The sequence below is a fragment of the Uncinocarpus reesii genome, genomic scaffold (assembly GCF_000003515.1).
Source record: "Uncinocarpus reesii 1704 scaffold_5 genomic scaffold, whole genome shotgun sequence".
NCBI classification, from domain to species: Eukaryota; Fungi; Ascomycota; class Eurotiomycetes; order Onygenales; family Onygenaceae; genus Uncinocarpus; species Uncinocarpus reesii.
The window spans coordinates 2,093,420-2,121,180 of record NW_003052496.1 but is presented as its reverse complement, the minus strand read 5'-3'; the positions used below and the strand labels follow the sequence as shown (position 1 = coordinate 2,121,180).

The following is a 27,761-nucleotide window of genomic DNA, read 5'->3' as shown; positions in this document are numbered from 1 at the left end:
GGGCAGAAAGCGAGCGGATTTGGGGTTAAAAATGAATGCTGGGAGTTGACCGCAGAGCGTGTTCAAATGGCAATGGAACTTCGGAAGCGGGCGACTTCCATGACGGCCACGCTTACCAATATCAGCTCAAATCTGCGAAGAAACCGCGTTTGTATATATCAGTTGCTCTGCACCTGCCAACTGGCCAGGGCTCATATATCACCAAACAGTGGCTACCCATAGTGCTTTGTGATATCCGGCGTCTCCAGCCATGTTTTGAGAAAGACATAATCTTATCCTAATAATATTGAAGCGCTAGTTAGTTAACTAGTTAGCTTACCAGGTTCAATCCATTCCGAGAAGCAAAAGGAAAAAGCGACCATCCACAGGTCCAGTGGAAACGGGTTGACAGGACATTGTGCTAGTTTTAAGCCATTCAACAAGTAAAAAATTCAGTAGTTATCATCCCCAGTTCAGTGAGCAGATGTGATAAAAACTATCGGCTGAGTCAGCCTGCTTGTGCCGAGGTAAACTCAGATCCATCTCGATTGTGGGCTCAAGCGTGGACTGCCTGATATTCTTTGAAGGGAACTAGGGATTGATGAAGTATCCTCCGCTCGGATATCGTTTCTTTCGCGTATCCTCGTGCGTCTGCCCTTTTGCTCTATCCAGGTGAACTTGCTGGCGACCTTGAGGTTTCCTCCAGCCATGACCCAAAACACTGATGCCTCCTCGGCCTCTCGCAACAACAAAGAAATTCCGTACACGATTCCTCCTGCGACCCTATCCGCCTTCCAGTCGAATCCATGGACTTCCTCCTTCATTTCCAAGCCGGAATACCGAGCTATTGAAACTTCCGCCCGGGTGAAGAAGCCTCTCGGTGAAGATGCTTTCTTTGCGGAAACGATAGCGACACCAACCACAATTCCACACTGTCTCAGTCTTCAGCGCCGTCATCCCTCTCCGCCACCTTCAGTGCCGCCATCGCTACCTGCTCCGCCAGCAAAATGGCCCAAAATAACTACCCCGCCAGACCTGGTCACTCTGTTCGAGTTTGGCAACCCGGGAATCAGCGGACACCCAAACACAGCGCATGGGGGTGTGATATCGACGTTGATCGACGAAATGATGTCTGTCGTTATTGCAATGCATATTCCCGGCTATATATTCAATGAAGCTTCGGAGCGTGGTAGGATATACACCTTGCAATTGGACGTACGGTTCCGAAATCCGGTCTACGTTCCTGGGCTCGCAGTGTTGAAGATATGGTGCATTGCGAAAGTTGGAAGGAAATTTTGGTTGAGGGCGCAGGTATTGCAGGAAGAAGGGCTGGGAGATGAGAAGAGCGGTGCTCAGCCGCTAGAGTGGGCGAAGAAGAAGATTGTGTGCACGGAGGCGATGGGATTCTTTTTACAGACAACGAGTGAGAAGCTATAAGCGCTTTGTATCAATAGACGCTAGACATTTGAAGATAGACTATGTCTAAGCAGAGGAAGAAAAGAGAAAAATGCTTGATATCATCTAAACGTACCCAGCGACCGGCTGGAGTCTAATTATTTACATACAAAATCATATCTCTATATAACCCAAACAAAGCCGTGATATTGGCGATGTGACTCAGAAGATTCCTGCAAGATTCCGCTATGAATCATAGCTTAATCGACTTGCCGTTTCCGTTCCCATTGCTCCCCCTTTCACTTGTATTCCTTTCCGCGCCAACCACCAATGCAACATGATTGCTCAGCGCAACGATATCTCCGGCCTCATCCAACACAACGATATCCAAATCCATTCTTCCGTTATGCAAGGTCTTTGTATGCACTCTGGAGTATAACCACTGCACCCCTTCCTTTGGTAATCTCTTTTTGAATTCCACGTTGAGCAACACAGTGGGATACCAAAACCTACGCGTCCCATCCTCCTTTTTCTGCTCCTGCTTCTTCTCCCACGGCTTGGAGTCAAACGTCTCCAACATCATGGGAAACATATCCACCAAGAACCCCAGAGCAGGATTCGTCCAGGGCGCGAGGCTTCCGTACGGTTTAAACCGCACCCACTGCTCCACGAACCCGCGCTTCACACGCTCCAACGACTTGGGCGTGTAAATCTCAAGCTGCTTGGACGCCGTCCGCATCGACGTGAACGCCACGGCAAACTGCGACCAGGCTCCATCCTTGCCGTCCCTGGCCAGTTTCGCCAGGTCCACGGGCGCGGACCCCCCGCTTCCCGGCTCGGGTTTGGGAGTTAGTTCGAACCCTGTGACCATGCTGGGTCCTTCTTCCGTGTCGAAATTGGACATGGTGATGTACGCCGCAACTTCTTCGCGGAGACCCCCGTTTTTGTCCGTCTGTGAGAGCGTGATGTGCAAGGTTGAGGTGCGTGCGCCGAGTTTAGTGTCTTCGACGCGGAATGTGGCAGGGCCAGCTTCCGTTCGGCGGAGGAACGTTAGATGCATGGTCATCGGGTCGGCGCAGCCATTGTGCCTGGTAGGATGGTTCAGGCGCATATGCGTGCAGGCAACGTTTAAGAAAGCGGATGTTATGTAGCCGCCATGAGGGACTAGTTTTCCTCCATGTTAGCAGAGGAGGCTTGCAGAGTACTGGGAATAAGCACATACCAGTCCCTATGCACCACTCCAGCCGCAAAGTCGCAGCATACGTGTGAGACGACAAAGGCTTAACTGCAATTGCTTCATCGAAGCTCCGCGCCGGCTGAACGGCCATTATTTGTAATCTCTGATTACTTTCCCTCGTCCTTTCGGCCTTTCAACGCTTGATAAGGGGTATACGCTTTTGGTCCAGGGATAACTATGTCTCTTCAAACCAAGCTCGAGATCTCGATATCTCGTAGATTCCTCAAAGGCTGTAGCTTTGTGGCAGGCTTGAGGGAGAGTATAAGAATGAAACCAAGTATATCAATCGCCCCCGCAAGCCCTCGCTCTCGACAAATACTCGCATATGCCTTTCGGCGCAAACTGTCGGCGATTTTCGATGCGATAAAAGTCCCCTGGAGCCTAAGTTACCTCGGCCCAATGCCGGCCTTGGCGAGAGTGCTTGGCAGCCCTTTCGTCCCATCTCTTTCTATCCACTTGAATTGCCTTGAATTGCGGCAATGTACATACTGATGTTTTGACATCTTTGAACATATAAACAGCTACAGCGGAATGCGCTTTACGAAATACTCCTTGTGGATCAAAATCTCCTAAAACTTTTGAAAGCCGTAACTAATTAAGTTACTGTAATGTATTTTACACATTTGCTTTGGAAGAGAGAACTGCAAATTGTCCCGGAAAGCACAAGCTGTGGGCATTGGGTGAGCTAAATTTTATACGGAATCTCTCGATCAGCTAAATACTCATTCGGCTCAACGTTCTGCGAAATCCCAGCAAGTTTTCCAAGGCAGGATAGAACCCCTAGAAATGACGTTAGCCTCCAAACAAATTTCCCATATCTCTTTCTTTTTCAGTGTCTCAACTCACCTGTCACTCCCTGCGTCAAGGTAGCTTTCGCCTCGGTGTTCTTTGATCCAAGTGTGACAGTCGCGATATTCTTGATCAGACCTTTTTCTTCCAGTCTATTCGCCCAGCGGAAAACAGCTTCGTCTTCGCGACCGTCGCCGGCAACAAATAAAAAGTCCGGTTTAGCGGTACTGTCTCCGTCTCTGTCCGCTCGCGCTAGGATGTGCTGAAGAACGCGGTCCGCGGCCGTGGCTTTGTTGGGGCTGATGGGCTCGGCGATCACGGCACCTTCGATGGTTACGGCGCGGATCCGATGTTGCTGGCAGGTATCGTTGATGTGGTTCGCACAGTCTGAAGCATGTCGTTCTGCCGTCTGCGGGTCTTCGGCGTTGTCATAGTGGAAGACTAGCGAGGCGTGGCGTTCTTCGATCCAGCTACCTTCGGTGCGGACATGGAAGTAGTTGATCATATCAGCCAAGCTATCTTTCCATTCTTGCGTCTCCTCATCGTCGAATAACTTGATCCATTCTTCTCTATTTGATTCTCGAACGAAGCATCCGTTTTCAGCGATGAGGCCTAGGCCCGGAACCTGCCGGAATAGCCGCTCCATTTCTTCAGGCATCCTAGAACTCATCACGTAGACGATATTTTTCGGATCTTCAAGCAGGTCATTCAGTGTGTCAATTGCACGCTTTGGTGTTGTCAAGACAATACTAGTAGGTGATCCCCAGGATGCCAGGGTGCCCTCGTAGTCGACGATGAACAGTCGACGAGACGATGCTTTGTATAGATTGATCAGTTTCATGACGGATAACCGAGGAATAGACACGTTATCACGGCACGATTGTTCGTCGAAGGCTTTATCTAGAGCGGCAATATATTTCTTGATCCATTTGTCTGTGGTATGCGCATTGACCGCTTCATTGAGTTTCGTCCACTGGTGTTCTCGTTCCTCTGGAGACATTTCCAACGCAGTATTTAGCGCATCAGCGCACTGCTGGTAATTCCATGGATTCACAAGTAAAGGGTGTCCATCAAAAATAGAGGCGCTTCCGGTAAATTCACTAAGGATCAACGGGCCATGTTTCTTGTCTGAGAATTTCCCGTCCTGGCAGTGGATGTACTCATGGCTAGTCAGATTCATGCCTTCTCGTAGGCTTGTAACCATAAAAACATCCGCGACTGATATCAGAGCAAGATACTGAGGGAAAAGGAGATCTTGTTTTAAGAAAACAAGAGGTTGGTGGGCAAGGCTGGAGTGAACGGAGTTTACTCGAGTGGCTATGTCCGAAACTGTCGCGTCTAATTCTGAATGTTCAGCACCCGAAGATGCGACCTGAATTAAGACCACCTAAAGCATCGGTTTCGTCAGCATATGTTATTTTCAACTCTTGTCTTACGGCCGGGTATAAACTCACGCTGTCTCGCCATTTAGGATACTTGTTGAGGAACAGTTCAAAGGCAAGGAGTTTCTGTCTTACGCCGCGAATATTATCCAGTTTGTCTCTAGCCACCACAAGTCGTTTGCCTTGGTATCTTTCCTTTATTTTAGTGATCCATGTTTCAACATCTGTGCTCCGTCGTCTAAGATCTAAAGCGGGAGGATGAATTCCAATTGGGAATGTTCCAACATTAACGAATCGATCCTCAAGCTGAACCCCCTCGTTTGTAGCCTCAACTGTTAGAATCCGGCTGCAGGTCTGGAGGAAATGATGGCAATACTCTGGAGTCTGGAAGCCGATCAGGTTAGCCCCGAGAATCCCGTAGAGCAATTCTTTGCGGACGGCAAGACACCTGAACACTTCAGAAGACGGGAACGCCGTGTGAAGGAAGAATCCAATTTTGGCATCAGGCAATTGTTTCCGAACCATGGATGGGACAAGGAGCAGATGATAGTCATGGACCCAAATAATATCGCCTCGTTTCCAGTTGCGGACAATTCGATCCGCAAATGCTTGATTGACGGCTTTGTAATAAACCCAGGAGTGATCCTCGTAGGCTTTGCTTTTGGGATTATCCGGAATTTGGTAGTGAAACACCGGCCACATGATGGTTTTGCAAAAATGAAGATAATGACCATCAAAATCCGAATCGTTCACAAAAACAGTCAGGCATTCATTGTCAACTTCCAGTTTCTCCGCGATGGTATCTTTGACATGCTCTTCAAGGGCATCCGTAGGCATCCCTAGGGTTCCCACCCACAATTTCTCTTTAAGAGCATCCTCGTCAACTGCGGAACGGATCGCGTTGAAGAGGCCGCCATTCCCTTGTTCAGAGGGCTCTATCGTCCATTTGGCGTCTGAAAAGGCTGGCTCTGGCGGAGCTGTAACGAGTTCATCCTGTTTAGGAGGGACAGATATCTTCCTTACCAGCTCCGATGTTGGGCCAGGAATGCTGCTATGATTCAAGATAGAGGAGGAGGGAGACCGGCTGGGTCGAGGTCTAGGCTGGTTGAACACGCCGGTTGCTCCCCAAAGGGGGGCATGAGGGTCACTGGGGGTCAGTGGTTGAAGCTGTCCGTCTTCGTTTCTTGGGAGAAAGTCCTGGGGCATCAATTTATCCGAAGGCGGGGCGAAGATGCGCGCATGGTCCTTGAGGAGATTGGGCTTGGTTGCTGTTGGTGACACAGGGGCGGCGACTGATTTTCTGGGGAATAGAGTATTGTACGCTCTCTTGTTGAGGTCAGCAGAGCTCTCGCGGCTATGTCTCCTCCTCGGACTCGGCGGTGGTTTCTGCTGAGACGATCCTTCGGGGAGGATGAAATTGACTGTGTGCGGGAGAAATCTGGATTATGCCACAATTGTGTTAGAACAAAACAATGGATGAAGCTGAACTGAGTTTGTGAGCTTACAGAGAGACAATGAAGATTGTCATGTTTGCGGATATCTAGGCACGGCGTTGCTGCGGAAGAAGTTTGCTACGGATAATGACAGAAGACTTGCACAAGCACCCAATGCAACGAATGTGCTGCCACAAGGAAAAGGTGGGCGAGGAGTGTGCACTGAAGGGGCTGATATCTGAGAAAGTCAATGGGTAAAGGGAAGGGATTGAGAGGAAACGATGATATCTAAAATCCACAATTGAAGATCTAAGCACCGGTGGTACGAGAAGCATCTCCAAGATTCGCTCTGTCCAACCTGACTTTTTGAGCGGTGACTTTACCTTGCCGTCGCCAAATCCGCTCCACCACGCAGAGAATTCAGCCTACGTCATCTCGGTGGCCATGGCCGCGGGTGCTCCCGGTAGAAAAACGGGCAGACAAGACGGCGGTTACCTGGTAGCAACACTGCGCGGAAGATGGGCTAACTGGCTACGACCACACGGCGGCAACGGGATGTGAAAGGCAACTAATCTGCGTCCCAGGGGACGGCTGGGCATCTTGAGTCCTTTCAACGCGCAAGTGCAGACAAAGGGGCAAACTTGGGAGAGCCGTGAAAGACAACGAAGCAGATGGAAGAGAAGCTTGATAGAAGAGTGACATCAATCCCGTACTTGGCAAGGCCTAGACCTGCATGCATTCTGGGCGCCAGTGCGACGGTGGGTGCAGGCGAACGTCATTCTGCTCGGTTTTCAACGACAACGACGTCTTTGCCACTGGGATCCCCGTCGCCGTCGTTGAAGAGGCGTTGATATCGCGATGGATGTCGAGAACCCTCTTGTAATCCCACTCACGCTAGTTGTATCGCAGTTGCGGTGCTGGGAAACTTCGGCCCGATGAAATCCCGAGAGGTGCCGATATAGCTCGAAGAAAGAGTAGGAGAGATAACTATCCAGAAAACAACCAAGAGATAAACAAGCAAAAGGGTATAACAAAATTTGAGAGGGATTAAGTAAGAAACTGTCACCTTTCACCATGAAGTTCATATAAATGGTTATTGAAACTCTGGTCAACAGCATCTAGTTCCGACGGAGACTCTGTTTGTTTGACCTCAGCCGACGATGCAAAAACTGTCTGGTGGACGGCGCCAGTCTACTTCTAAGTCTGGATGACGTGATAATTACCTGCTATGCTCATTGATCCATAATTCTGACACTGGCATACCATTGATGCTTAGAGCCAAGGTTGGCATGTATATCTGAAGTCATGCCTGCCGGTTGCCGCCCACCCAGTTACTGCTTGATGGAAGAGATGCATTTGTCAATCAGCTATCTAGTTGTGTTCTTCCAGAACAACTGTGTCTCCTCTATATACCCTGTTTTCTCTACTGGTACCTCCCACTCTGTTCGGTGCGCTTCAGCAATAGTAAGATATGGTTCCATAGTATCATTCAGCTTCGCAGCAGGAGTTCCTGGAAAGTGTACAAGAAGATCCCCAGGTTGGACCTGGAGATGGGCGGGAGAATCTGGGTTTGGATCTACTCCATTTGGTGCTCTCATGTATGCATTGAACCATCGCAGGGGACAGTACACAACAGACTGTGTGAATTGTTTATTCTCTTTGAAGAGACTGCTCATTGCTGACTGATCATACCAGAAAAGCTCAACATCTGGCTTCAGATGTGGGTAGGCTGCTGCAGCAATAAGCAAATTGACAGACCATTGATGCACGCGGATAAAAAAGACACCATTGTTCACGCCATTCCAGTCTTTGCTGAGAAGGATATGGATGGTCGCCAAATGTGGTGGTGGAAGAAAAGTTTCCAGGGGCATGTTGGGATTCAAGAGCACTGAATCAGCATCAAACCAACTGTCAAAATGTCAATCAGCTTTGGTGGATAATAATGTCTACATGAAATAGATTGCAAACTCACAATAACCACTTCAGACGCATATCCGGTGGCTTCTCCAACTCCTCCAGCAAGACTCGGAGAAGAATAGCAATTTTGTTCCAAAACCCATCCAGGACAGGACGCCGCAAAATGGTGAGAGGATATCCATGTCGGCGAGCATGTTCTTTGTGTGTTTTCAATGCCCTCTCATAAATTGGTTTGTTGCCATATAACATGGTCACTTTACCAATTGTTTGTCGGGGTGGAGAGGATTGAGTGGGATCCCGCTCGATGTTGCTCAGTATGACAGGCGGTTTCTCGTGCTCAGCCTGTGGCTCAGACTTTGGAGTGTAGCTCGCTGCAACCAAGGTCAGTGTCTCATGAAACATTCGCTTGACTTGGAAAGGTTTCACTCACGGTAGCTCAAAAATAGATTGAAAAACCAAAAAATCGCAAGAACGGTCAGAGCCGCTTGGAAGACAATTTTAGGTTGAACCCGCAGGCTCCAGTGGTACCCAAATATACGACGTTTTCGAGTGCAGACATGCGCCATCACTTTCAAAGGGCCTGCCAGCAGACCTGAGAACTGTGGGTTGGATAAGGAGAGAGATTCAAAAGGATACCCAAAAGGGCAGACACGAAGAATTTTGGAGTTTGTTCAAAAGTTTGACAGTGCTTGGAGTGCTGGCAAGACCATGAGGTTTGGGCTGGCATGAGTCTGATAGCGGCATTTTGGCCCTGTTCGGCGGCTATTCGCTCTGCCATCACAAGAATTAAGGTACGGCGATCCTAGGATGTTGACAGGGGCCTTGTCTGGCGCGAAAGAACCTCAAATTCGCATCCTGTGAAACGACCGGGCCAGGAACGGAAGTTGAGCCGAGTTTCCAAGGATCTGTTCGCAGCTAAAATGGTGGGAAGATAATTCTCATAATAATCACTAAGAGGTGATATTTGGTGAAGCTCGAGATGCACTCTGGTTGATCAGCAGTAGCCGTTTTGGCCCATGTGCCCCAGGCCCCCAAATGCTGGATCGACCCTAACATGCTGCCAAGCCGGGCGCCGGTGTGGTGCCAAGACGCCTGTCATTCGACACTGCGAACCGAATGATTCGGAATGCTCCATTGGAATACCTGAATCTCACAGATCTCACTGAGATAGGGAGTCCTTAGACAAAGACTTCTCTTTGTCGGTTTGCTGGTGATTCTACCGTTTCTGCTCCGCCAGTTTGTCAGTGCTATTAGCTTCCATTGCATTTCAACGTCAGGTGAATTATACGCTGAAAATAATTCCTTTCCATTCCATCCCATCGCATCCTGTGCTGTCAACTGCCGCCCTAATACAATAGTCTGCTGTACTTATTTCAGAAGATTTTATTTTTCTCCATTCCGTCTTGGGATTCTTTGCGCAGTATCAATTCGAAACCGTTCGCGTGTGGGTCTCGACACTGTTCCCGCGCCTATAGTCATAGGTGGTCATTCCCCAAGGATAAGCCTCGTCTGTAATCGCGCGGAGCTTATGGAGAAAGTTAGAATACCAGACAGCATTCTTGAAGGTAAACATCGTCCTAACCACCAGCATTCGTTAGAGTCAGAAAGAGCTGGAGATTAAATGATAACTACACTTACATCTGGCCATCAACACGACGGACCCGGTACAACTCATGGGGAAAGTCAGCATTAACATGATTCCCAGTGAACTTGTCTACTTCAATATCTATGATAATGTGGATTTTTGGGTCGACCTGGGGTATGTCAGGGTTCGACGGCTGGATATGGACAAAATGGCGGTCAGAGTTGAGTTCTTCGACTGAGCGGCCGTTTTTCTCGAGATACAACCGAACTGGTTCGTACAGGTCCTCTTCATCTTGCTCAGCTTCTCGCAATCGTAGTATGACCCGCTTGGCCTGATCCATTATTGACTGCGGTGCGAGGGAAGGTTGTGGGGCTGAAGTGGGAAGTTGATGAAGATGAATCGCCGTTCCAGGGCAAATATATATTTGCCTACATGTAAGAAAAATAAGCACATCTACAAGACTGTATTATTGCAGATTTGAAGGATTTGGCTGTGTTGAGCATGATGCCGCTGGGTGGACAGGTGCTTATGTAACTAAGGCAGCAAGGGGTGTCCATTTAGCCGGACCCGATATCATAGGGCTCCGAATTTGATCCCTGGACTGTTGCGGAGAGAAAGATGAGATGACCTGCTGGGGGTTGCACCATGCCACTCCAGTTCACCGCGGCTCCGTCCTCCCGTATCAAAAAAGCTGGAGCCCGCACCCCGAAACGGAATTCCCCCTTTGATCGCCAGCGTCGCATCAAGCCGTCCTCCCGACCCCTTGCCGACAAGTCGCAGCCTCCACAAGGAAGCCCAGCTGGAAGCTATGATGAGCACGGCGGCTCTTATCCGGGCGACCAGCTCCCAGACCTGGGCCCGTCGCACCATATTGCTGAGACGACCCTCGTGACCAGCGTGATCCAGGCCATCCAGCATGTCCAGAATACCATGTTCACCCCGATGCCGGATTCGAGAACCGGCATGAACAGCACCCGAATCGCTGAGGTGTTGAATTTCCGCAAGTCACTGCCGCCAATCGTCTCCATTGCCCATGTCCACGTCCTGCTGAACGCGCCCACCAGAGTGGAAAGAGAGATAGTCGAACTGGCGGGCTCGGCTCGTTTACGGCGACTCTTCATACCTGGACGCGGGAGTGCCTTGGCCGGCTTGGGCGACTGCTTAGTGCTGGTTGAAGACTGGGAGGGCTTGGTGCGCAGTAGCGGATCCCTAGAAGAGTCCTTGAAAGGTGCGCATTCTGCATATTTTTCGAAGGAAGAGGGCGACTAACGACCATGACATCTAGATAAGTTTATCCACCTGCTCCGCTCCAACGCCAAAACTTCCGCTGTATCAGCCGGTCAATTCACCCCAAATGAAACCTCATCTCTAGTGCGAGCAGGTTTTCTCGTATCTCCATCCTCCCTCGCGAAAGATACGCCGCTGTCAATCAATCCCTTCGTCACTGCAGTTCCTACAGAAGAAGTTGGGCATCAGGGCCAGCCGGAAAGCCAGCGGAAGAACACGCGGTCTTTCCGAGACTCAACAATGATCCTTTCTCTCCCCAACCTGGGTCCCTACTTACGACTGGTCAGCGCAGCCCGCTCACGAATGCTCACCATTCTCGAAAGGTCCAAATACAACGAAGTCCCCCTATACCTCCTCCGGGATCGGTGGGACGGAGCTGTCGAGACGCAGCTCGGCGCCGCAAAACGTGCTCGAGGGGAGTCGAGCGGCGTGCTTCCGGGACGGACAAAGAAATGGAAAGAGCTCTACGGATTGAATTTCCGATGGGCCTTGGAAGAAACCCTTGGTGCCGGTTTGATTGAAATATTTGACACCGGTAGCGTTGGTCCAGGCGTTCGGCGTATCTAGGATTGTGAGCCTCGCGCTTGCATCCTCAAGCCTTTGAGAAACGTTACAGTTATTCCGTCGACCAAGTGGTCGGTTATATATAACTAATACTTCATCCTCGTATCTATGGCCGGGAAAAAACGTAGGTTCTCCGGATTGTGGAAGAACTGCGCTTAGTAGCATATCAGGCCCCTGCGATTCTTTCTGCATAGAAACGCCAGGGGATTGGCCTTTACGTCTTCTGGTCAATTGTTATATAAGAGCAAACCTATATCGTTATGCGCCCGCCACAAATAAGGATAACTCACTTACTCAGTGCCTTTATGCTACCTCTCACTCAGCTGTTGAATTGTTACTGACTGTGGCCCTTGTCCTTGTTCTGCTCCCTGCCAGCTGCAGCTGTTAGTTACACATGGGTAACCACAAGGACAACAGTTGTCCCCAACTTCCATCCATTATAGCTTACAGTGGCTCTTCTTACCCCAAGGCGCCCAACCCAGCTGCTCTATAGAGTACATTGGGATACTTCCAACCCTTCAGCCGATATCCCTAGCCATCCTCACCACCCGGCCATGAATATCGCAGATCTCGTCTCCAGGGCACCCGGTGCCAACCGAAGCCGCGCTTCCTCCAAGTCACACCCCCGAGATTCAAATATATCCCGGGATACTTCCCCCATCTGTCACCCACAGCCGCTTTCTCTCATCGACATTCCCTGGCACCACAGCCACAGCGTCTCCACCGGCCGCCGGCACCACCACCCAGATCTAGATCTTTTTATCAAGTACGCCCTCGATCAGGGCCGGGAATGGATCACCATGCGAATGCCCTGGCACCAAGAGGGCAGCAGGACAGCTCCGTCACGCCCGGCCCGGGCCAGAGTGCAGGTGTGCAGTTACGCCGCGCGCTATCGGCCGTACAAAGAGACCCCGGAGAATAGGGGCCCGTGTACAGACTACTGGTTTGGCCGGCGCAGTGTGCATGAGGATGTTGCGAAAACGGGGTGTGCGAGCTTGGGGGAGCTGCGGGACTTGCTGAAAGATGATCATGCTGAGAATGAGATGCGTTACAATTCAGATGTGGTGAACGTGGAGCGCGTGTCGACGTATGACCTGTCAAAGGTTGCTGTTGGGGGAGGTTGGAGCGATGTTACCGCCTGTGGTGAGTTGATTCTGATATGGCGCGGCTCGTGGTTTATATGTCTGGGAGATGCACACCCTCTTCACCGATTCCAGGACATTGGTCGCAACATGTCCCCAAAACTGCCTGCGAGCCCTGACGCTTGACTCCTAGTCAATTTGATCACGCATAAATACCCAATGTGTACCACGCGTTGTTATACTATTCTAGAAATAACCGCCGCACTGCCCCCGGCCGCTACTCCCAAAGCTTCGCAGATAAGCCCTTCTTTCAACCCCCAAGATACCACCAACCCGCAAACCACAACCTCAGGAACCCCAGCCCGCCCGGGCTTTATAATCATCCAGCTCCCGCTCCAGCACTCTGAGCTCCCGGAAGCAAAACAAACCAAAACCACCAACTGCATATTCGCCAACTACATCTCCATCGAGATGGTTCGGCGCCTAGACGGCGTGCACAAGCGTCGAATCGAGTGGACCATGGCGACCGCAGCGCATGCCGGGGGCTGGATCCCTGCGTCGCTGCAGCGGAGCTGGCGACTGGGCGGTGTGCCGAAACAGATTGTCAAGGATGTTGGGTTCGTTATGGCGTATCTTGCAACGCAGCGGCGGGCGCGGTGACTGTGGTTGAATTGAGGTGCTTGTTTTCTTTTTTAGGATCGAACGCGCGGTTTGGATGGAGCTGTGCCGGATCTATTAAATTGAATATCCTGCTTGGCCTGGCTGAAAGTGTTGATTGGGAGATAATTTATATTGACAGGGCCTTGACTTTTCTTAAAGTTGAGACCTCTTGTTTAGTTTATCGTTAACTACCCTTTTTCTTTTTTTTTTTCCTTTTCTTTAAGAATCGAATTGTTTCACCCGATAATAACTCTCCATTAACTAGCTGGCTGTTAACATATTAAGAGTTACTTCAACTACCCCAAATTACAAAGGTTTGAGTGCCAACTTGTGAACCGAGACAGAGTAAGATGCCAATGATTACTTAGTTATTTACACAACTGTGCCTTTGCTATTTTCTACTTTGAGCAAACTACGGAGTATAGTGCCGAGTAACACTTACATAGAAGAGGCCAGGCATTCGCATACAACGGAACTATCACAGGGAAAAGTGGGAAGAGATGAAGATATCTGTCAAAGCACCTCAGCTGCTATTAAGCCTCAAGTACCATACATGTATACTGGCATAGCGAGCACAAACACCACCCAGTTCCCTTTCACCACCAATTTTGACCAATAACCACCTGGAAACAGATTCAAACAAAAGATTTCAAACTGAAAAAGGAAAAGGGTAGGAACCGTAGAGGCCTTGAGTCAAAGCCGTGAAAGTGGAGAGATTGCAGGCAGCAAAAGCAGTAGCATACATGGTCCCTCGCTTAAGGTCAACGCGCAGAGAAAATAGGATACATACATCAGGGTGAAAAAAAGGAAGCTCGCACCCTGGGCATCGACAATGAGAATATATAAGGTGAATCGCGAGTGACCTATATCTATCCACCTGGGCAAAAGCAGGCTATGGAGGTGAAGCTCCGTTTTCCGCAAACAGACAAATGAGCATGAAAAGGGTTAGGCAAAGCAGCTCGCACATCGCACAAGAACAAACTAGAAATGAGAATGGGTATTTAGATAGGCAACGTAAGAGGTGGCTAAATAGATAGGCGACACAACAAAACGGAAGATGATGAATACACTTGAGTTTACACAAGCATATTCCAATATCCCCCCATATTTTTGGTGTCTCAAATACCAATATCTTGAGCATGGCCCAGATAAAAGCACTTGCGGCTCAATCACAATGCTCCCAAAGCAGCGATATGTCCACTTCTTAATCAACGGCTTGCACCAGATTTAGAAGCCAAAAAAGTGGTAAAAGGCTGCATTGCTTTCAACAGTCGAAAGAATATATATCTGACTGAGACAAGTCAGGTTTAAGGTACTGGTAGGATCGAGACAGGTATGTCACGTCGCGATAATAAATGCTCCTTGAATCGATCAAGTATTGAATCTAGCATATGGATAGACGGAACAGCCGGGGATTCCGCTACGGCGCACTCACGCGCCGTTAGCACCGGAATTTGACATGTTTCCTCCCGCGCCACCATTTGCAGCGAGCTGTTCTCGTAATCTCCCAACTTCTGCCTCCAAGCCGTTCATTCGCGATTCTAGGGACCGTATATAATCCCATACTCGATCATTAGGCGGAATACTAAGTCCCACACTAGGAAGAGAGGATTGTCGCTGTTGCGAAAAGCTATTAGCATTAATATTATTACTGTCGGCGTTGATGTCTGTGCTCGAAACGGTGTGCGAAGAACGGCCCTGTTGTAGATGCGAGTCGGTGCGATTATTGACGGAATGGATGTTGGAAATTGATCCTTGCGTATTCATGCCTTGACTGTGTAGGGTATATCGAGAATCGGGAGGATTTAGACCGTGGGGTGGTGGAAGATGTGGCGTGCTAGGTTGGGGCGAAGGAAGGCTCAATGGCCCTGGTCCGGTAAGCGAAGGAACCCCAAGCGATGCCCCTGAGCCCTGGCGGCTCCGATTGAACGGTGACTGTCCCTGTTGGAATTGGGGTTTTAAGTTAGGCGAGTGGCCCGGAGTAAGTTGTTGCTGCGGATGGGATGGCGGAGGGAGTGTATTCGATTCAGGGTGGCTGAGTTGGTGCGGCGAAAGTGCACTGGGAGAGAGAGGCTTCGGGCTCTCAGTCATCGTCGTCTGTACAAATATTGACGGTGAAGAGCCTTGATGACTAGGGTTAAAAGACGAAGATCCGCTGCCAGGCGGATATGACGGTGATATTGGAGAGGGTGATGCCGACGAACCGGGGTGACTGGGAGCAGGCGGGAACAACCCACCCGGCGAGCGGTTGCCGCCTATCGGAGGATATGTGCTTGACTGATGGGGCCCAAAGGAGACATGGCGCCCAGCGGCCGTTTGCGCATGTGGCTCAGGGGTGACATTATCTTTCCTGATACTGGGTATGCTCAACCGTCTCTCGTCCTCCTCGTCCATGCGCTCGGGTTCCGTATACATCAACCCCTCCATGGCATCATCTTGGTTCGTGCCAGAGCCACCCTGTTCGGGATAGTCGTCTTCAGTACCGAATCCACTCATACTCGTCCTGCGTCCCGCACAGCCCCCTGAGCCTTTGTTATGTCGTGCTAGAGCGTCTCCGCGCGCAAAGCGCCTGCCGCACTTGGGGCAAGTGTGAGGGCGCTCACCGGTATGCAGCTTAGTATGGCGTTTGAGATCATGTAGACGCCGAAAACGTGATTGGCAAGTTTGGCAAACGTAGGGCTTTTCCTGGCTGTGGGTGAGTAGATGGCTCTTAAGGTTATGATGGCGCGTAAACTCTGTAGAGCAATAAGGACAACGGTGCCTTTTAGTAGACGGGGAGCGCGGGCCTCCTTTGTTCAAGCCCGAATGGGGGAGACTCATGCCGCGCCGAGGGTCGTTGAGATTTGGACTTGGCATGGGTACAGGATAAGAAAAAGCTTTGTTGCTATCCTCCAGCATCGACTCTTCCTCCCTACGATGAGACCTTTCTTCCAAGGGATTATCTTCCTCAATGGGGCCCGGGCTTGCAACTGTTGTGCTGTTCATCACGGTGCCCTGGTTATCCCCATTGCCAAATGAGTCTGGCAAGCTGACTGGGCTTCCGCGTTGCGGGCGACGCTCTCCGCGTTCCTCTTCTGCCGAGCGGTGACCCGACTTGGATTGTGTGGACTGGGAGGCTTGTCCAGAGGTAGAATCGTCGGATTTCCCCGATTCAACATTCAATACCTCACCGAGAGCCTCGCGTGCGGTTTGTAAATTACTACGTCGACCGGCGTTGTGGGCCTGCTCCCCTTCCCCACGTCGATCTGAATTCCTCGCCCCGGACATTAATTGCGGAGACAAATGCCGTGATCTGTCCATGGGAGACGACGGAGACACACGTAGGCTGGCGTCTGCAATTGATGATAGGCCAGGATTCGGGTTGGCGTTTTCTGATTTTAGAAATATGGAGATGGAGTTTGGAAGCTTAGGAGGCGATGAAACGGCGTCTGGTGCTTTGCGAAAAGCGGTCGATTCGGGACCCTGGCGGAAAGGCCCTTCCATAAAGATACCCCGGAGGTGGTCAGTTTTGTGAGCCGGGAGGAAGCAGGTTTGCGGCTGGAAGCCGGCAACGGGCGAACTGCTAAAAACTTGGGACGAAGACATGATTAGTGGGCTATTACTGGCGCTGGAAGAGGGAAGGGAAGAAATAGAAAACGGGAAATCATCAGGCAACGAACAAGCGAATTCGTCAGGGTTAAATGTTATTTTGATAGTCCTGAAAGGAATGGCTTGGGGGCTCAGGGAGGCATTGAGGATCCAACCGCAAGGCGAACCGGAGATGGAACCAAGGGGCCAAGCGGCACCCGAAAATGGAAACCACGCGAGGGAACGGCAGTGTTGGCGAGAAACGACGGCAGGGAAAACGGGGAACGGAGGGAGGAGGATTGGATTGCAGGCGAAGCAGAGGAGAAGAGACTCACGAGGATGGCCGAGTCCGCCTTAGCAGGTCAAGTGTGGCGCAAGCTGACAGGCTTCCCGGTCGTGTTTTGGATTGGCTCGCTGGGGAGGACTGTGATCGTCGCGTCAGAATTGGATGCTCATTCGAGGGCTCGCCGGTGCAGCGATCAGCCCGGTGAGATTTAGCGAGGAGCAGACCGTTCTGAGTGTGCTTGCAGCTGTGCGTTCGTTGAGCTCAGTCGCCTCGACGACGGGGTGGAAAGGCAGATGCGGATCGAGCGTCTGGCCCTTGGTACCGGAGCCGGGCGTAATTGGTGAACGGAGGAGGAGAGTTTTGCGCAAGCCACAGACGGACCGCAAGGGATTGGTTCCTCTTCCCACACGGCCCTGTGCAAAAAGAACGGGCGATGGGAATGATATCGACTCGCAAGAGAGCAGCGCGAAGACTCGGGGAGGAGGCGCGGCTCTGCGGCCCTGGGCGAACGAGATTCGAGGCACACGTCAAAGCTGGCCAGAGGGTTTGCGCGCCACGTCCTGGGAAGCGAAAGAAGCGTTTGGCAAGCTTCTTGACTACCTTGGCTGCTTCGAAGCAAACGGCGGAGAGCTGGAGCTGTGGAGGATTTCCCAGCAACGGCGGGTGGAGAAGCAGGACGTGGTGCGGGAGGGTTGGCTAGATCAGGTATGGGCGAGTCCCAAGAGCAGAATTACTCGGGCACGGAATACAGCCTGCAGCGAGATGGCATCGTCGAGAAGAAGCGAACAGACGTCGAGATGCGTGCTGGCCGTTTGATATGGCGTTTTGATGGGAAAAAGCGTCTCCATTCAAAGCGAAGCGAGCGTTCCGTCACCAGCCATCCCGTCCTGTATCGTTGGTTACAGTACGGTTACACCCCCATGTGTCAGATGACGAGGGCGGGACCCACTTTGCTGCCGTGGTGTGGCGTGCGTGCTGGCCAGGAGTGGTCAAGTGCCAATACCGCGATGATACCTGAACGGTAATGTATGGTTTGTGACATGTGTATTGACTCCCCTCAAGACGCCGTTGCAGGTCGACGACATCCTACTCTCTATATCTGCTGCTGCCGGGCCACTTTCTCGTCAAGAGTTATTAGTTTCTTATTTCTTTTATATACAAAGCCGAAGCACAGCCAATGACATGGCTGTCCAGCTTCTCCCGCACCGTCGAGGCCACCTGCCTCACCACATGGCTTGATTGAGCCGGAGCGCCCGCGTTTCGAATACAATGCTGCAGTTACGCGTCCGCTGATTCGCCTAGACGCCGGCTGCTATCATCGCAGCTCGTGGCCATTAGCTTGCAAGACAGCCGCGGCGTCGTCTGCGTTGCAGTTCTACTCGTTGGGAATCGTCACAGGCCGACGGATCTATGCATGTGGATGTACTGCCGGGGGAACAATCGACATCACTCAAGCAACCAGCATGGGTGTTTGCTCCTCTTCTTCAATGATCCTAGCTCTGTCCCAACACCAATTGACAAATCCTGTGTCTGCTGGGCTTTGCTGCTGAACGACCACAGCTCCAAGAAGAAACCTGATACCCCCCTTCTCCCAGCGCCGGAACAATGCTCGATCAGCACTACGCCCGTCCTGTCCACTCCTGCCCTCAGCTCCCTCGCCGCCAGCACCCGTCCAACCGTTAAATGGCTTAATACTGCACGTCCGCATTTTGGGGCTGTGCAGCCCAGCCACACTGTGGAGGCCCCGACTGGGTCCATTCACGGCTTCTGATTGGCTAGTAGCGGATGTGGCTTTGCGTCAGAGCCTCAACTCTAACTTGCCTCCGGGCCAATCAGCGGCATCCCTTTGCTGCTTGACGAGAGCTTGTTGCTTTGCTCAAAATCATTGAAGATGAAACACTCGGCCTATATATAGGATATATAGGATATTCCTCGGGTGCAATCACTGCCACTCCATTCCTTGCTCTTCAAGTATATCCTTTGCTGCTCCCATCCTGAAACACGCCGTAACGGCCCCGTCAAGCGCTGGAGCGATTTACAAATATCTGCCAAGTGGTTGAAGACCTTTCAGAAAGAATTGCATTCTATTCTCAGGCAGAAGTGTGCTGTTTCGAACACAAGCAGCTGCGTCCGCATCAAATACCCTGGATGGCACTCCAACCGCTCACCCATTAGGCAGCCACCCGGGTTTTATGTGGCAGGAGTCTATTCGACGATTCCACTACCTTGCCAAAACTGAAGCTTCTTGTTGAGCACTGGCGTACAGTGTAGCTCAAAGGCACAGTGCGTTGGCCTGATCAATCTGAACGCCGTCTCTCTGAACTCCCTGAACGATCAGTCCATGTATCATCTATAAGCCCCTTGGCGAGCCCTTGTTTTGTCTACTAATCACTCCGTGCTCTAGGAGGACTTACAGAAATTTGTCGTGGTCTTCTAAGAGCATAAAATTTTGACCTAGGAAGGATCGCTAAGAATACAACCATCCCTAAGAAAATCGGAAAAAGGGAGAAACATGCCTCTGGTCTTCCTCTTCCAAGTGCCAGGATTCCGCACTTCATTGCCGCCTTGGCCATGTGCTGTGCCGTATGGCACAGCGATCAGGCTGGAGAGCCTGGCATTTTCGCCTTTTTTTCGCACCCAATGCAGATGCACCCTCATGGCTGCCTAACGCTGACAACTTCCCTGTCATTCTGATGAGGGGGTCCCTTCGTCAGTATAAAAGCCCCTCCAAGCACTGAACAAGTCGGATTAGATTCAACAAAGATTCAAGACATTGCGATATATGGCTTTATTGAGAAACCTCAACGAAAATTCCATCAAGGAAACATAACCATGTCCAACTCTACTCGAACCAACCCTACCCAAACCTCCAACACCTCGCAAGGGAGCACCACCCAGCGAAGCACGGTTTCAAGCCAGACATCCGTCAGCCAGCCCGCGTATCAAGAAATCAGCCGCTGGAGCCCAAATACTTCAAGCATGGCGACCAGCACGTCCGGTAGCAACCCTTCCGAGCCTCAATCCGGCTCCCACCGCTCCGAGGCTGCCTCCATCGCCGATAGTGCCGCCACGACACGCGGGTCAACTACAAGTTCCGAACTGACCGCTGAACGTATTGAGGAGGACAGGGCGAGGGCAGCGTACAGGCTGGAGCATGGAGGGCCTCCTGCTCCCGCCGAAGATAGATTGGCCGAAAATTTCGCCTTTGCGATGAATTCAAATCCGGAAGCAGCTCAACAATTGGGCAGCTCTGGTAGTTTTGCGCAGGCTGCTAGGCTCCCCGACAAATAGAGGCCATGTAATTCATCATGAAGTATATCGAGGTTTTACGTTCAATATCACTATCTTTCACCGCTCATCTCTCTCTTAGAAAAAATTAAACATAGTATGCCTTTCCGCTCTTTTCGCTATTGAAAATATCAAAGACGTCTTGAAGGTATTGATTATACTTGTCCAATTTTGATTTCACAAAACAAGCCATTCCGGGCGTCCAAAAGGGGGATATTGCATCTATAAGAGTACCTCTCGACACCTTGTCAAACATGGAATGGAGGTGCTGCCTAGAGACGTTGAACAAGCCTTTTGGAGACTGTAGCGCCCACAAGTAAAAGAATCGAGCTTCATTTAGACTTGTCTTCATAGGCGCCGCCCGCAAGAGAGCCGTTCCATTTAATTGTAGCGGTGCGTTCACACGCATTTCCTCTTCCTCGAATACTTCCACGAACCGCTCATATTGAGTCTTGAACTTCTCATACTTGTCGCCAGTGAGAGTATCAATGGCCTCTTCTGTTAGCCAAAATGGAGGCAATAAAGTTTCTAGGGGTAGAGAGCATGCCCATTCAAGGTCAATAACATGCTTAATGTTCCAATCTTTATCGACCAGGATGTTGCTACAGTGCATATCTGTCAGCTGCATAACAAATGGCCCATCACGGAGCCGACGATCAGTGAACTTATGGAGCAGTGCCCTCATAAGCAGGATGTCTGCCGCTTGACCACGTGCATCATCGTCATTGAATGCAGCATTCGCCTGATGTTGAAGACGATTATCATGACCAGCAAGCAAATCCAGGTAGAAGCTATCAGCGCTTGTGTAGGTCATGTTGCGAGGAATATCAGTTGGAATATACCAGTTTTCCAATATGTTGAGATGACAGAACATGGGACGGTTGGTCAAACTGATTCGACCATCGTTATTGATGGTCCAAGACCCGATCCGAGGCTGCGGGACCTTAGCAAGGGAGATCATGATTTTTGACATGCTCCGGTAAAGGTTCTCGGTCTGTAGGTCTGTATGTGGTAGCTGGAATGTATTAGAGAGCATTTGCACATCATCATATTCGATCCAGTCAATGAGCATATAGCCATGCTCTAGGACTACATTTCTCTTCTGCAAAACAAAATTGCTCATGTCACTCTGGCGTTTTAAGAGGAGATTGACAAATCGTCTGATATAGAATTTGGCCCTGTCCCATAATGGAACAAAGCTGGGGTCACAAAACTACGCTCTCGCAAGATATTAGCAAAATCAAACACGAGGCTTAGATGGAAATGCCGAACTCACACTTAGTCCATTTGGCATCCCAAACCCCCGTAGCTTTGGGATTGGAATATCCGGACAGTTCTTCTCAATCCAAATGTATGTCGCAGTTTCGGACCGCAGTTTTTCTTCCGAATTTCCAGGGTACGCATCCTCGCCGACCCTATATGGCAGGGGGACCCTAAACGCCAGTTTGGAAGGCAGAGACGGTCCAGGGTTTTTGATGCGTAGAGGAATACACATGTTAAATGTTCCATGCAGCCATACAAGCGCATTGTTCTCAAATATTTCTGGCACCTGTACCTGGTCGGGGTTCAATCCGCAATGAAAAGCTACAAGCTGCCGGATCTGATCAAGTCTCTGTTCGAAGTAGGTATAAAACTTTGTCCTCTTCAACGCATATTGCAGCTCGGCCCTCATGTCTTCTTCCGCGTCGTGTGCCTCTGAGAGTGTAATGAATTGTTTGAGGAGGGCTTTTTTGAGCCTTGGCTTGGGATTCTTGTTTGTGCTGCCATTGCTAGGCGCGACCGGGGGTTTGGTCTCAGCATCACGGTTTATATCCTCGGTAGCGTTTTGCGTCTCGACTTTGGCGGAATCCATCGCGTTGATCTGATTGTATCGGGAGACGGAGACTTGGGTTGAACGAAGTGCATCAGGAGGTTAACGAGACTCAGGGTGACCAGCCAGCCCTGAAGGTGCCAAACGAACGTGGATTTTGTAGAACTAGAACAAACAAAGCAGCCAAAGGTAGATGCATCCGCCTATACTCCGTAGAAGATGGCCCTTACTGCGTCTCGCGCAGGAGCAACATGCTTGAAAGTGAGAGTCGAGAATTGTGAGGATGATCCCAACCCCAGAGCGATTCAGGGGCACCGGAACGGATCAAAATTCGGGTTCCTGGGCCTGGAGCCTTGTCTTTATTTTTAGCAACACAACTCGACGACATCGCCAGTTTACTTCATTATTGCTTTTCCCTGGAACAAAGTCCTGCTGTTGCTTGTATTTGAAAACTTTCCCCAAACCTTTGGATTCAAGCCTGTAGGAATAGTAAACATGCATTGAAGCTAGTGTAGCTATATACGGAGTACAAAACAATAGGAAATGCGTGAGTTGCTATCGTCCAAAGTGATGGGTATCCAACAAAACTCCAAAATGTAAGTTTCAATTCAAAAGACTATACCAATAGCTCGCCAAATAGATATATCCAAGACAAAAGTCCTAGGAAGGGGGAGCTTGCTTTGCCGCGTTCCTCCGTTTCGCATCCTCAAGCGCCTTCCGGAGGCGCTCCTGCTGGCCTTGCTCCTCCACCAATTCTGGAGCAGCAGAAGGGCCCGAAGGCGAAACCGGAGTTGCGGCCTGAATCGATTCCAGTGTGAGACTCCCAGCCGATTCTGTCCCAGGACCCGTCGCAGGTCCGTATTCTCCTCCACTTACATCGCCAATACTCGATACCGTGTCTGCTTTCTGCATTTGGCTCAGCACGTCGTTGACGGTTTTCAATATCTCCTGATGTCCGGTCCGCACATCGGACATTCTGGACATCAGATCATCTTCGATTTTCTGGTCTTCTTTCTTCTTTTCTTCCTCGAGACGGCGGAAAATATCAGGGCTAGCATTGGCGACTTTGGCTTCTGCAACAGAAACCTCGTAATCGGCGTTATTCAACAGCCGGTCCGCCATTCCAAAGCTGGAGAGAATGGACTCCGAATCGCTTCCGAGGAATTGGACAAATTCCAAAGCTGATTCAAGGATGCCTTGAGCTTCCTGTGGCAAGCTGTGCATATCATTAACCAGGCTAGGGTCGAGCTTTTCGACTTTAAGAGAAATATCGTCAAGGATACTTTGGTTTTCGCCAATTCCACGAATACTCGCCTCATCGAATACATCCATGAGTTGGTTTGCACGGTCATCCCGGGCCTTTGCGGCATCAAGAAGAATGCGCTTTTCGGCGGCGTCAAAATCCTTATCCATTTGCTTCAAGGCTGGTGAATCACCGAGGAACACAAAATAGCGGCGCTCTACCTTTTTCTTCCTTCTCTCTCGTTCCAGGACAGCTTGAACCCGTTTTTCGTGGCGCATTTCAATTTTTCGGAACATGTCGATGGCATCCTTCATCACATACGACAAGTGAAACCTTCCAAGTTTAGATTTAGATCCAGGTTCCGGTTCGGATTTAAGAAGGTCCAGAGCCTCTCTGTAATGGCTTTCAAGGCTTGCAATCTCAGCCCTAAGTCGTTCGTCCACCCGCGTAAACACGATTTCCACAAATTTATCGAACTCTTTCCTCTCCTCGTTGAGTTGCTTTTGGGCCTCAGTTTGTTTAAATTCTGTTTCCAAAACGGAGATATCAGAGTATCCAATCTCCTTGTCATTGAAAAGGTTGTCAATATGGCGTTCCGATTCCTCCTGACGTGCTCGGCGCTGACTATCAATTTGGACTTGTCTTGCGTTCGCTCCACGGTCCCATGCCTCTAGGCTCTTTTCTACGAAATTGAAATTATCAGGGAAATTTTCTAACTCAGCTCGAACAGAGGACAATCGTTTGTCCGCAGCCGGATTGGGTCGTGACGAGGGAACCAAGGTTCGAATATCTTCTAAAATTACTGTTGTAATCCCCTTCTTGAATGGATCCGCAGTGGGAGGTCTATTTGGTAAACTAGTTCCTGGTCGTTTCCCTCGATATGCAACGCTTTTTTCCCGAACCAAGCTCAAGAAAGTTTCATCGTGTTCTGCCCTGACTGGACGAGATACTCCCAATGTATCCGGGCTTCGACGCGGTTGCAAGGTTGGCTGTGCCATTGTCCGTCCACTTTCTGCTGATGCCTGCCTTAGAGCGGAGTAAGCTTGATATGCTGGGCGTTCAAAGGAAAGCGGCTGTGAACCTCTCTGTGGGCCTTCCTGGTACCGAAACGGGGTATATGCAGCGGGTGTTTCGGGATTGATCATGGGTGACCGCCCGGGAGGCACTGAGGTTGCCCTTGGTAACTCTGATTTTGGACGTTCAGTTACTATAGGAGAGCCAACATTGCTGCCAACATTGCTGCCAACATTCAAGGTGTCGGCTCGGGTTCGACTTTGTGCGGGAGGTGTGGGATTGGACGCTGAACGTTGGAGGCCTGTGTTGGCTTGTCTTTCCCCCGTTTTACGTCGTAACGAAGAGCCCAGCACGGGGCGACCACCCGGACTGTAAGTGATAACGTCGTCTTCAAGGTCTATTGGTATTGGTAAATCGGTGTCAAGCCGTTCTAGGTCAGGCTTGCTACGCTCTTTAGGCGATTCGGCAGGTTTTGTACCTTCAGAGCCATCTGTCGGCTTAATTTTAACAATTTCCGGAATAACTTCCACGTTATAGAGGATTTCCCGTAATTTTAACTCTTTGGTCACAAACGCAGTAAAAAGTTTAAACTTTTCGCTTTCCGATTCAGTCGCCATTTCCTTTCGTAACATGGTGACATATCGCGTCAACGATGATTTATACCAGGGGTCAAGGTCAGCATAGGGATCGGCGATAGTCGTGACCGATTGGGTCAAAGGCTGCTCAACTTTGGATTGCACTGGCGAAGTGCTTTTTGGGGACGCTTGAATCAACGAAGGTTGCAGCTGGGGTATAGGGGTTGCTACACGATCGGCAGCAGGCTCGGAAATGGCTGGAGCAGGAGGTTCCTGTTTCGGCGGTTGTTCCGTTTCAGCAGGCGGCGTATTTTCAGTTATTATGGGCTGTGACCATTGCTTTATGACATTGTCGATTTGCCCTGTGCTATCTTCTGCTGACACGACACTCGAAAAGGAGTCTACGCTATTCATGCGGTCCTCGTGCTGAAGTTGGGAAGGGGCCGGAGGTTGAGTCCTAAAGTCGACAGACGAAATGGGCGAGACACGATCTGATTGTGATTGATTCTGCTCTATAGGTGTAGATAACACTGGGGGCTGTAAGGCTGGCTTCGGTGTCTCCGGCCGAGTAGTGATTGGAGGAATGTCGGAGGCAAGCTCAAATGTACCCGCTTCATGAGGTGGCTTTTGTGATTTGAAATTGAATGTTTCTGTGTCGTCCACTTCCTCTTGGCCAGAAGAAAAATGTTCCCAATCAGAAGGTCCCCCTAAGCCCAACGCGGAAGCACCTGCTGCTGAAGTTGGAGGTTGTGTTGTCACCGGTAATGTCGGCGCGAGGACAGGTGGTGACATGTAATCTGGGGCAGCGGTCACGATTGGGTCAGGAGCAGACGAAATTGGTGGTGGGAGGGACGACTCATTCGGCGGAAAGGTAGAAGGCTCCTCAGCAACATTGTGTTGAGGGGGCGCGCCGCCGAAAATGTCCGAGTCCTTGGAATCTGCATGTCCCGTTTGAGTCACGGAAAGTTGAGGTTGTGATAGGGGAAGAGGCGCCGCGGGAGGAGGCGGAGGCGGCACTGGTGACTGCTGCTGCTGCTGTTGGTGGTGCTGGGGCGGGTCATAGTGATGCGTTGACGGGTGGGCTGAGTAGATCGGTGCATTTGGCCAATTCTGGGCTTGTTGCTGCTGTTGGTGTTGCTGCTGCTGCACTTCTGCTTGATATGCAGGCGGTATTGGCGGGGGTTTGGGGGGGATTGACTGGTTGATGCCAGAATTAGGATCCGCATATGGGTGAGGCTGCCAATATTGCGGCGCTTGCGGCTGCGGTTGCTGTTGCTGTTGCTGTTCAGGGAAATGCGTAGGTAAGTTTGGAGGATAATAAGATTGCTGAGGCTGCGCTGGGTTCCACATCGGCTGCTGTCCTAGATGCGATTGGAACTGTGGTTGACCAAGTCCGCTTTCTGGACGAGGCTAGGTAAATATCAGCACTGGGTAATCAAGAAGGGATCGCATGCAACCGACTGGTAAAGGTGGCGGAAGCAGCGGCTGGCTACTTTGCACCAAACTGGGTTGGTGATGATGGCCATGCTGTTGATTGAATCGCACCCCCCAACTCGACGTATCTATGTTCGGCGATGGTATATGAGGAGGCGCTTGAGATTGCTGAACGTGGTCAGGTGCGGGAGAAGCCGTGGAACCAGGCATAGGCCCGTACATATTCGGGTTATACAAGGACGCCGTCGGTTGGGGCGTTGCGGAAGGAGGCTGGGTGGGCGGCGGGGGAGACGCCTGTGATACTCTCCATGGCGGCGCATGTTCTGCCGGCGTGCTCTGCTGCCATTCAGGATATGAAGCAGGCGGCCCGGTTTGATAGTAGGATTGAGGAGGGGGTTGACTGCCGTACATTTTCAAAAGGAGAGAGCTGGATCGTTCAACTAGTGAAAGAGTCAGCAAAGCGTTCAAACGGAGCTCAACTGGGGCAGACGCACAGCAATCTTCTTTGGGCTTTGACGAGGAGAGCAGCTCACCTCATCGTCCTTCCTTGAGGCGGATCTGTAGCTCAGCTTATCATTGTGATGAGCTTCCAGTGATCAGGTCGAGGAGGCGGCCCGGAGTATTAACTAGTTCGTTAACTAGTCAACTATTCTTAGCTCGTCCGTGAGCTCGTATTTTTGTCGCAGCCCAACTGACCTTGTCAACTCATGCGTTGCTCAGCGCAAGCATCAGCGGGACAGGGGGCGCGGAATGCAGCCAAGATGGGCCACGAGGATGCCACAGGCTCAGTTGTCATTCGATTCTCACTGGCGCCGCATCTGCGCTCCTCCTGCATCTCATTTCTGAACCTGGAATTGGGGCTATGCTGCGTCCGCAGTGAGTGGAATCCGCTCTAATTAGTTACGGTAAATGAGATTTGCTGCTGTGCCCTCGTCTCTTTCGACGTCGATAATTATTCAACTAACAGCTTGCTCTATCTCTCTACAGGGCCAATTAACATACGATTGTAGGTCAATCCACGCCGGATACGACAGTCCATCCAAGTTCCCCAGGCACTTGACGCTTTACAATGAACTCAGCTTCAGGGATACAGATCGCTTTCGTCGATAGACGAACTGCATATGTTGCTAAAACCCTTGGGCTCCGTCACATTGCTCTCTATCGCCAGAACAGCGCTCGCGGGGCCCTGGTTTGGAAGGACTGGAGCAAGCATAAATAACTAGCGGACTGCTAT

At 50.7% G+C, this 27,761-nt stretch overlaps 12 protein-coding genes across 12 annotated transcripts; 5 read left to right on the top strand and 7 right to left on the bottom strand.

Moving 5' to 3' along the window:
• Positions 1–687: 687 nt before the first annotated feature.
• UREG_07782 (uncharacterized protein) lies at positions 688–1,416 on the top strand (the record flags this gene model as incomplete). Its single annotated transcript, XM_002582963.1, has 1 exon — positions 688–1,416. The coding sequence occupies one exon, from the start codon at positions 688–690 to the stop codon at positions 1,414–1,416; it is 729 nt and encodes a 242-aa protein (XP_002583009.1).
• Positions 1,417–1,627: 211 nt separating this feature from the next.
• On the bottom strand, positions 1,628–2,702 carry UREG_07781 (uncharacterized protein; the record flags this gene model as incomplete). Its single annotated transcript, XM_002582962.1, has 2 exons — positions 1,628–2,538; positions 2,597–2,702. The coding sequence occupies 2 exons, from the start codon at positions 2,700–2,702 to the stop codon at positions 1,628–1,630; spliced, it is 1,017 nt and encodes a 338-aa protein (XP_002583008.1).
• Positions 2,703–3,296: 594 nt separating this feature from the next.
• On the bottom strand, positions 3,297–6,310 carry UREG_07780 (uncharacterized protein; the record flags this gene model as incomplete). Its single annotated transcript, XM_002582961.1, has 4 exons — positions 3,297–3,391; positions 3,458–4,787; positions 4,855–6,220; positions 6,288–6,310. The coding sequence occupies 4 exons, from the start codon at positions 6,308–6,310 to the stop codon at positions 3,297–3,299; spliced, it is 2,814 nt and encodes a 937-aa protein (XP_002583007.1).
• A 1,272-nt stretch (positions 6,311–7,582) lies between these two features.
• Positions 7,583–8,086, bottom strand: UREG_07779 (uncharacterized protein; the record flags this gene model as incomplete). The annotated part of the gene is made up of 1 exon (XM_002582960.1): positions 7,583–8,086. The coding sequence occupies one exon, from the start codon at positions 8,084–8,086 to the stop codon at positions 7,583–7,585; it is 504 nt and encodes a 167-aa protein (XP_002583006.1).
• A 1,469-nt stretch (positions 8,087–9,555) lies between these two features.
• Positions 9,556–10,057, bottom strand: UREG_07778 (uncharacterized protein; the record flags this gene model as incomplete). The annotated part of the gene is made up of 2 exons (XM_002582959.1): positions 9,556–9,709; positions 9,771–10,057. The coding sequence occupies 2 exons, from the start codon at positions 10,055–10,057 to the stop codon at positions 9,556–9,558; spliced, it is 441 nt and encodes a 146-aa protein (XP_002583005.1).
• A 305-nt stretch (positions 10,058–10,362) lies between these two features.
• Positions 10,363–11,571, top strand: UREG_07777 (uncharacterized protein; the record flags this gene model as incomplete). The annotated part of the gene is made up of 2 exons (XM_002582958.1): positions 10,363–10,945; positions 11,003–11,571. 2 exons carry the CDS (start codon positions 10,363–10,365, stop codon positions 11,569–11,571), a joined length of 1,152 nt encoding a protein of 383 aa, XP_002583004.1.
• A 551-nt stretch (positions 11,572–12,122) lies between these two features.
• Positions 12,123–13,310, top strand: UREG_07776 (uncharacterized protein; the record flags this gene model as incomplete). Its single annotated transcript, XM_002582957.1, has 2 exons — positions 12,123–12,711; positions 12,844–13,310. The coding sequence occupies 2 exons, from the start codon at positions 12,123–12,125 to the stop codon at positions 13,308–13,310; spliced, it is 1,056 nt and encodes a 351-aa protein (XP_002583003.1).
• Positions 13,311–14,741: 1,431 nt separating this feature from the next.
• UREG_07775 (uncharacterized protein) lies at positions 14,742–16,793 on the bottom strand (the record flags this gene model as incomplete). The annotated part of the gene is made up of 1 exon (XM_002582956.1): positions 14,742–16,793. One exon carries the CDS (start codon positions 16,791–16,793, stop codon positions 14,742–14,744), a length of 2,052 nt encoding a protein of 683 aa, XP_002583002.1.
• Positions 16,794–17,216: 423 nt separating this feature from the next.
• Positions 17,217–18,934, top strand: UREG_07774 (uncharacterized protein; the record flags this gene model as incomplete). The annotated part of the gene is made up of 4 exons (XM_002582955.1): positions 17,217–17,243; positions 17,320–17,868; positions 17,922–18,184; positions 18,442–18,934. 4 exons carry the CDS (start codon positions 17,217–17,219, stop codon positions 18,932–18,934), a joined length of 1,332 nt encoding a protein of 443 aa, XP_002583001.1.
• A 1,061-nt stretch (positions 18,935–19,995) lies between these two features.
• On the top strand, positions 19,996–20,454 carry UREG_07773 (uncharacterized protein; the record flags this gene model as incomplete). Its single annotated transcript, XM_002582954.1, has 1 exon — positions 19,996–20,454. The coding sequence occupies one exon, from the start codon at positions 19,996–19,998 to the stop codon at positions 20,452–20,454; it is 459 nt and encodes a 152-aa protein (XP_002583000.1).
• Positions 20,455–20,539: 85 nt separating this feature from the next.
• On the bottom strand, positions 20,540–22,303 carry UREG_07772 (uncharacterized protein; the record flags this gene model as incomplete). The annotated part of the gene is made up of 2 exons (XM_002582953.1): positions 20,540–21,664; positions 21,728–22,303. The coding sequence occupies 2 exons, from the start codon at positions 22,301–22,303 to the stop codon at positions 20,540–20,542; spliced, it is 1,701 nt and encodes a 566-aa protein (XP_002582999.1).
• Positions 22,304–22,921: 618 nt separating this feature from the next.
• On the bottom strand, positions 22,922–26,938 carry UREG_07771 (uncharacterized protein; the record flags this gene model as incomplete). The annotated part of the gene is made up of 2 exons (XM_002582952.1): positions 22,922–26,503; positions 26,639–26,938. 2 exons carry the CDS (start codon positions 26,936–26,938, stop codon positions 22,922–22,924), a joined length of 3,882 nt encoding a protein of 1,293 aa, XP_002582998.1.
• Positions 26,939–27,761: the final 823 nt, after the last annotated feature.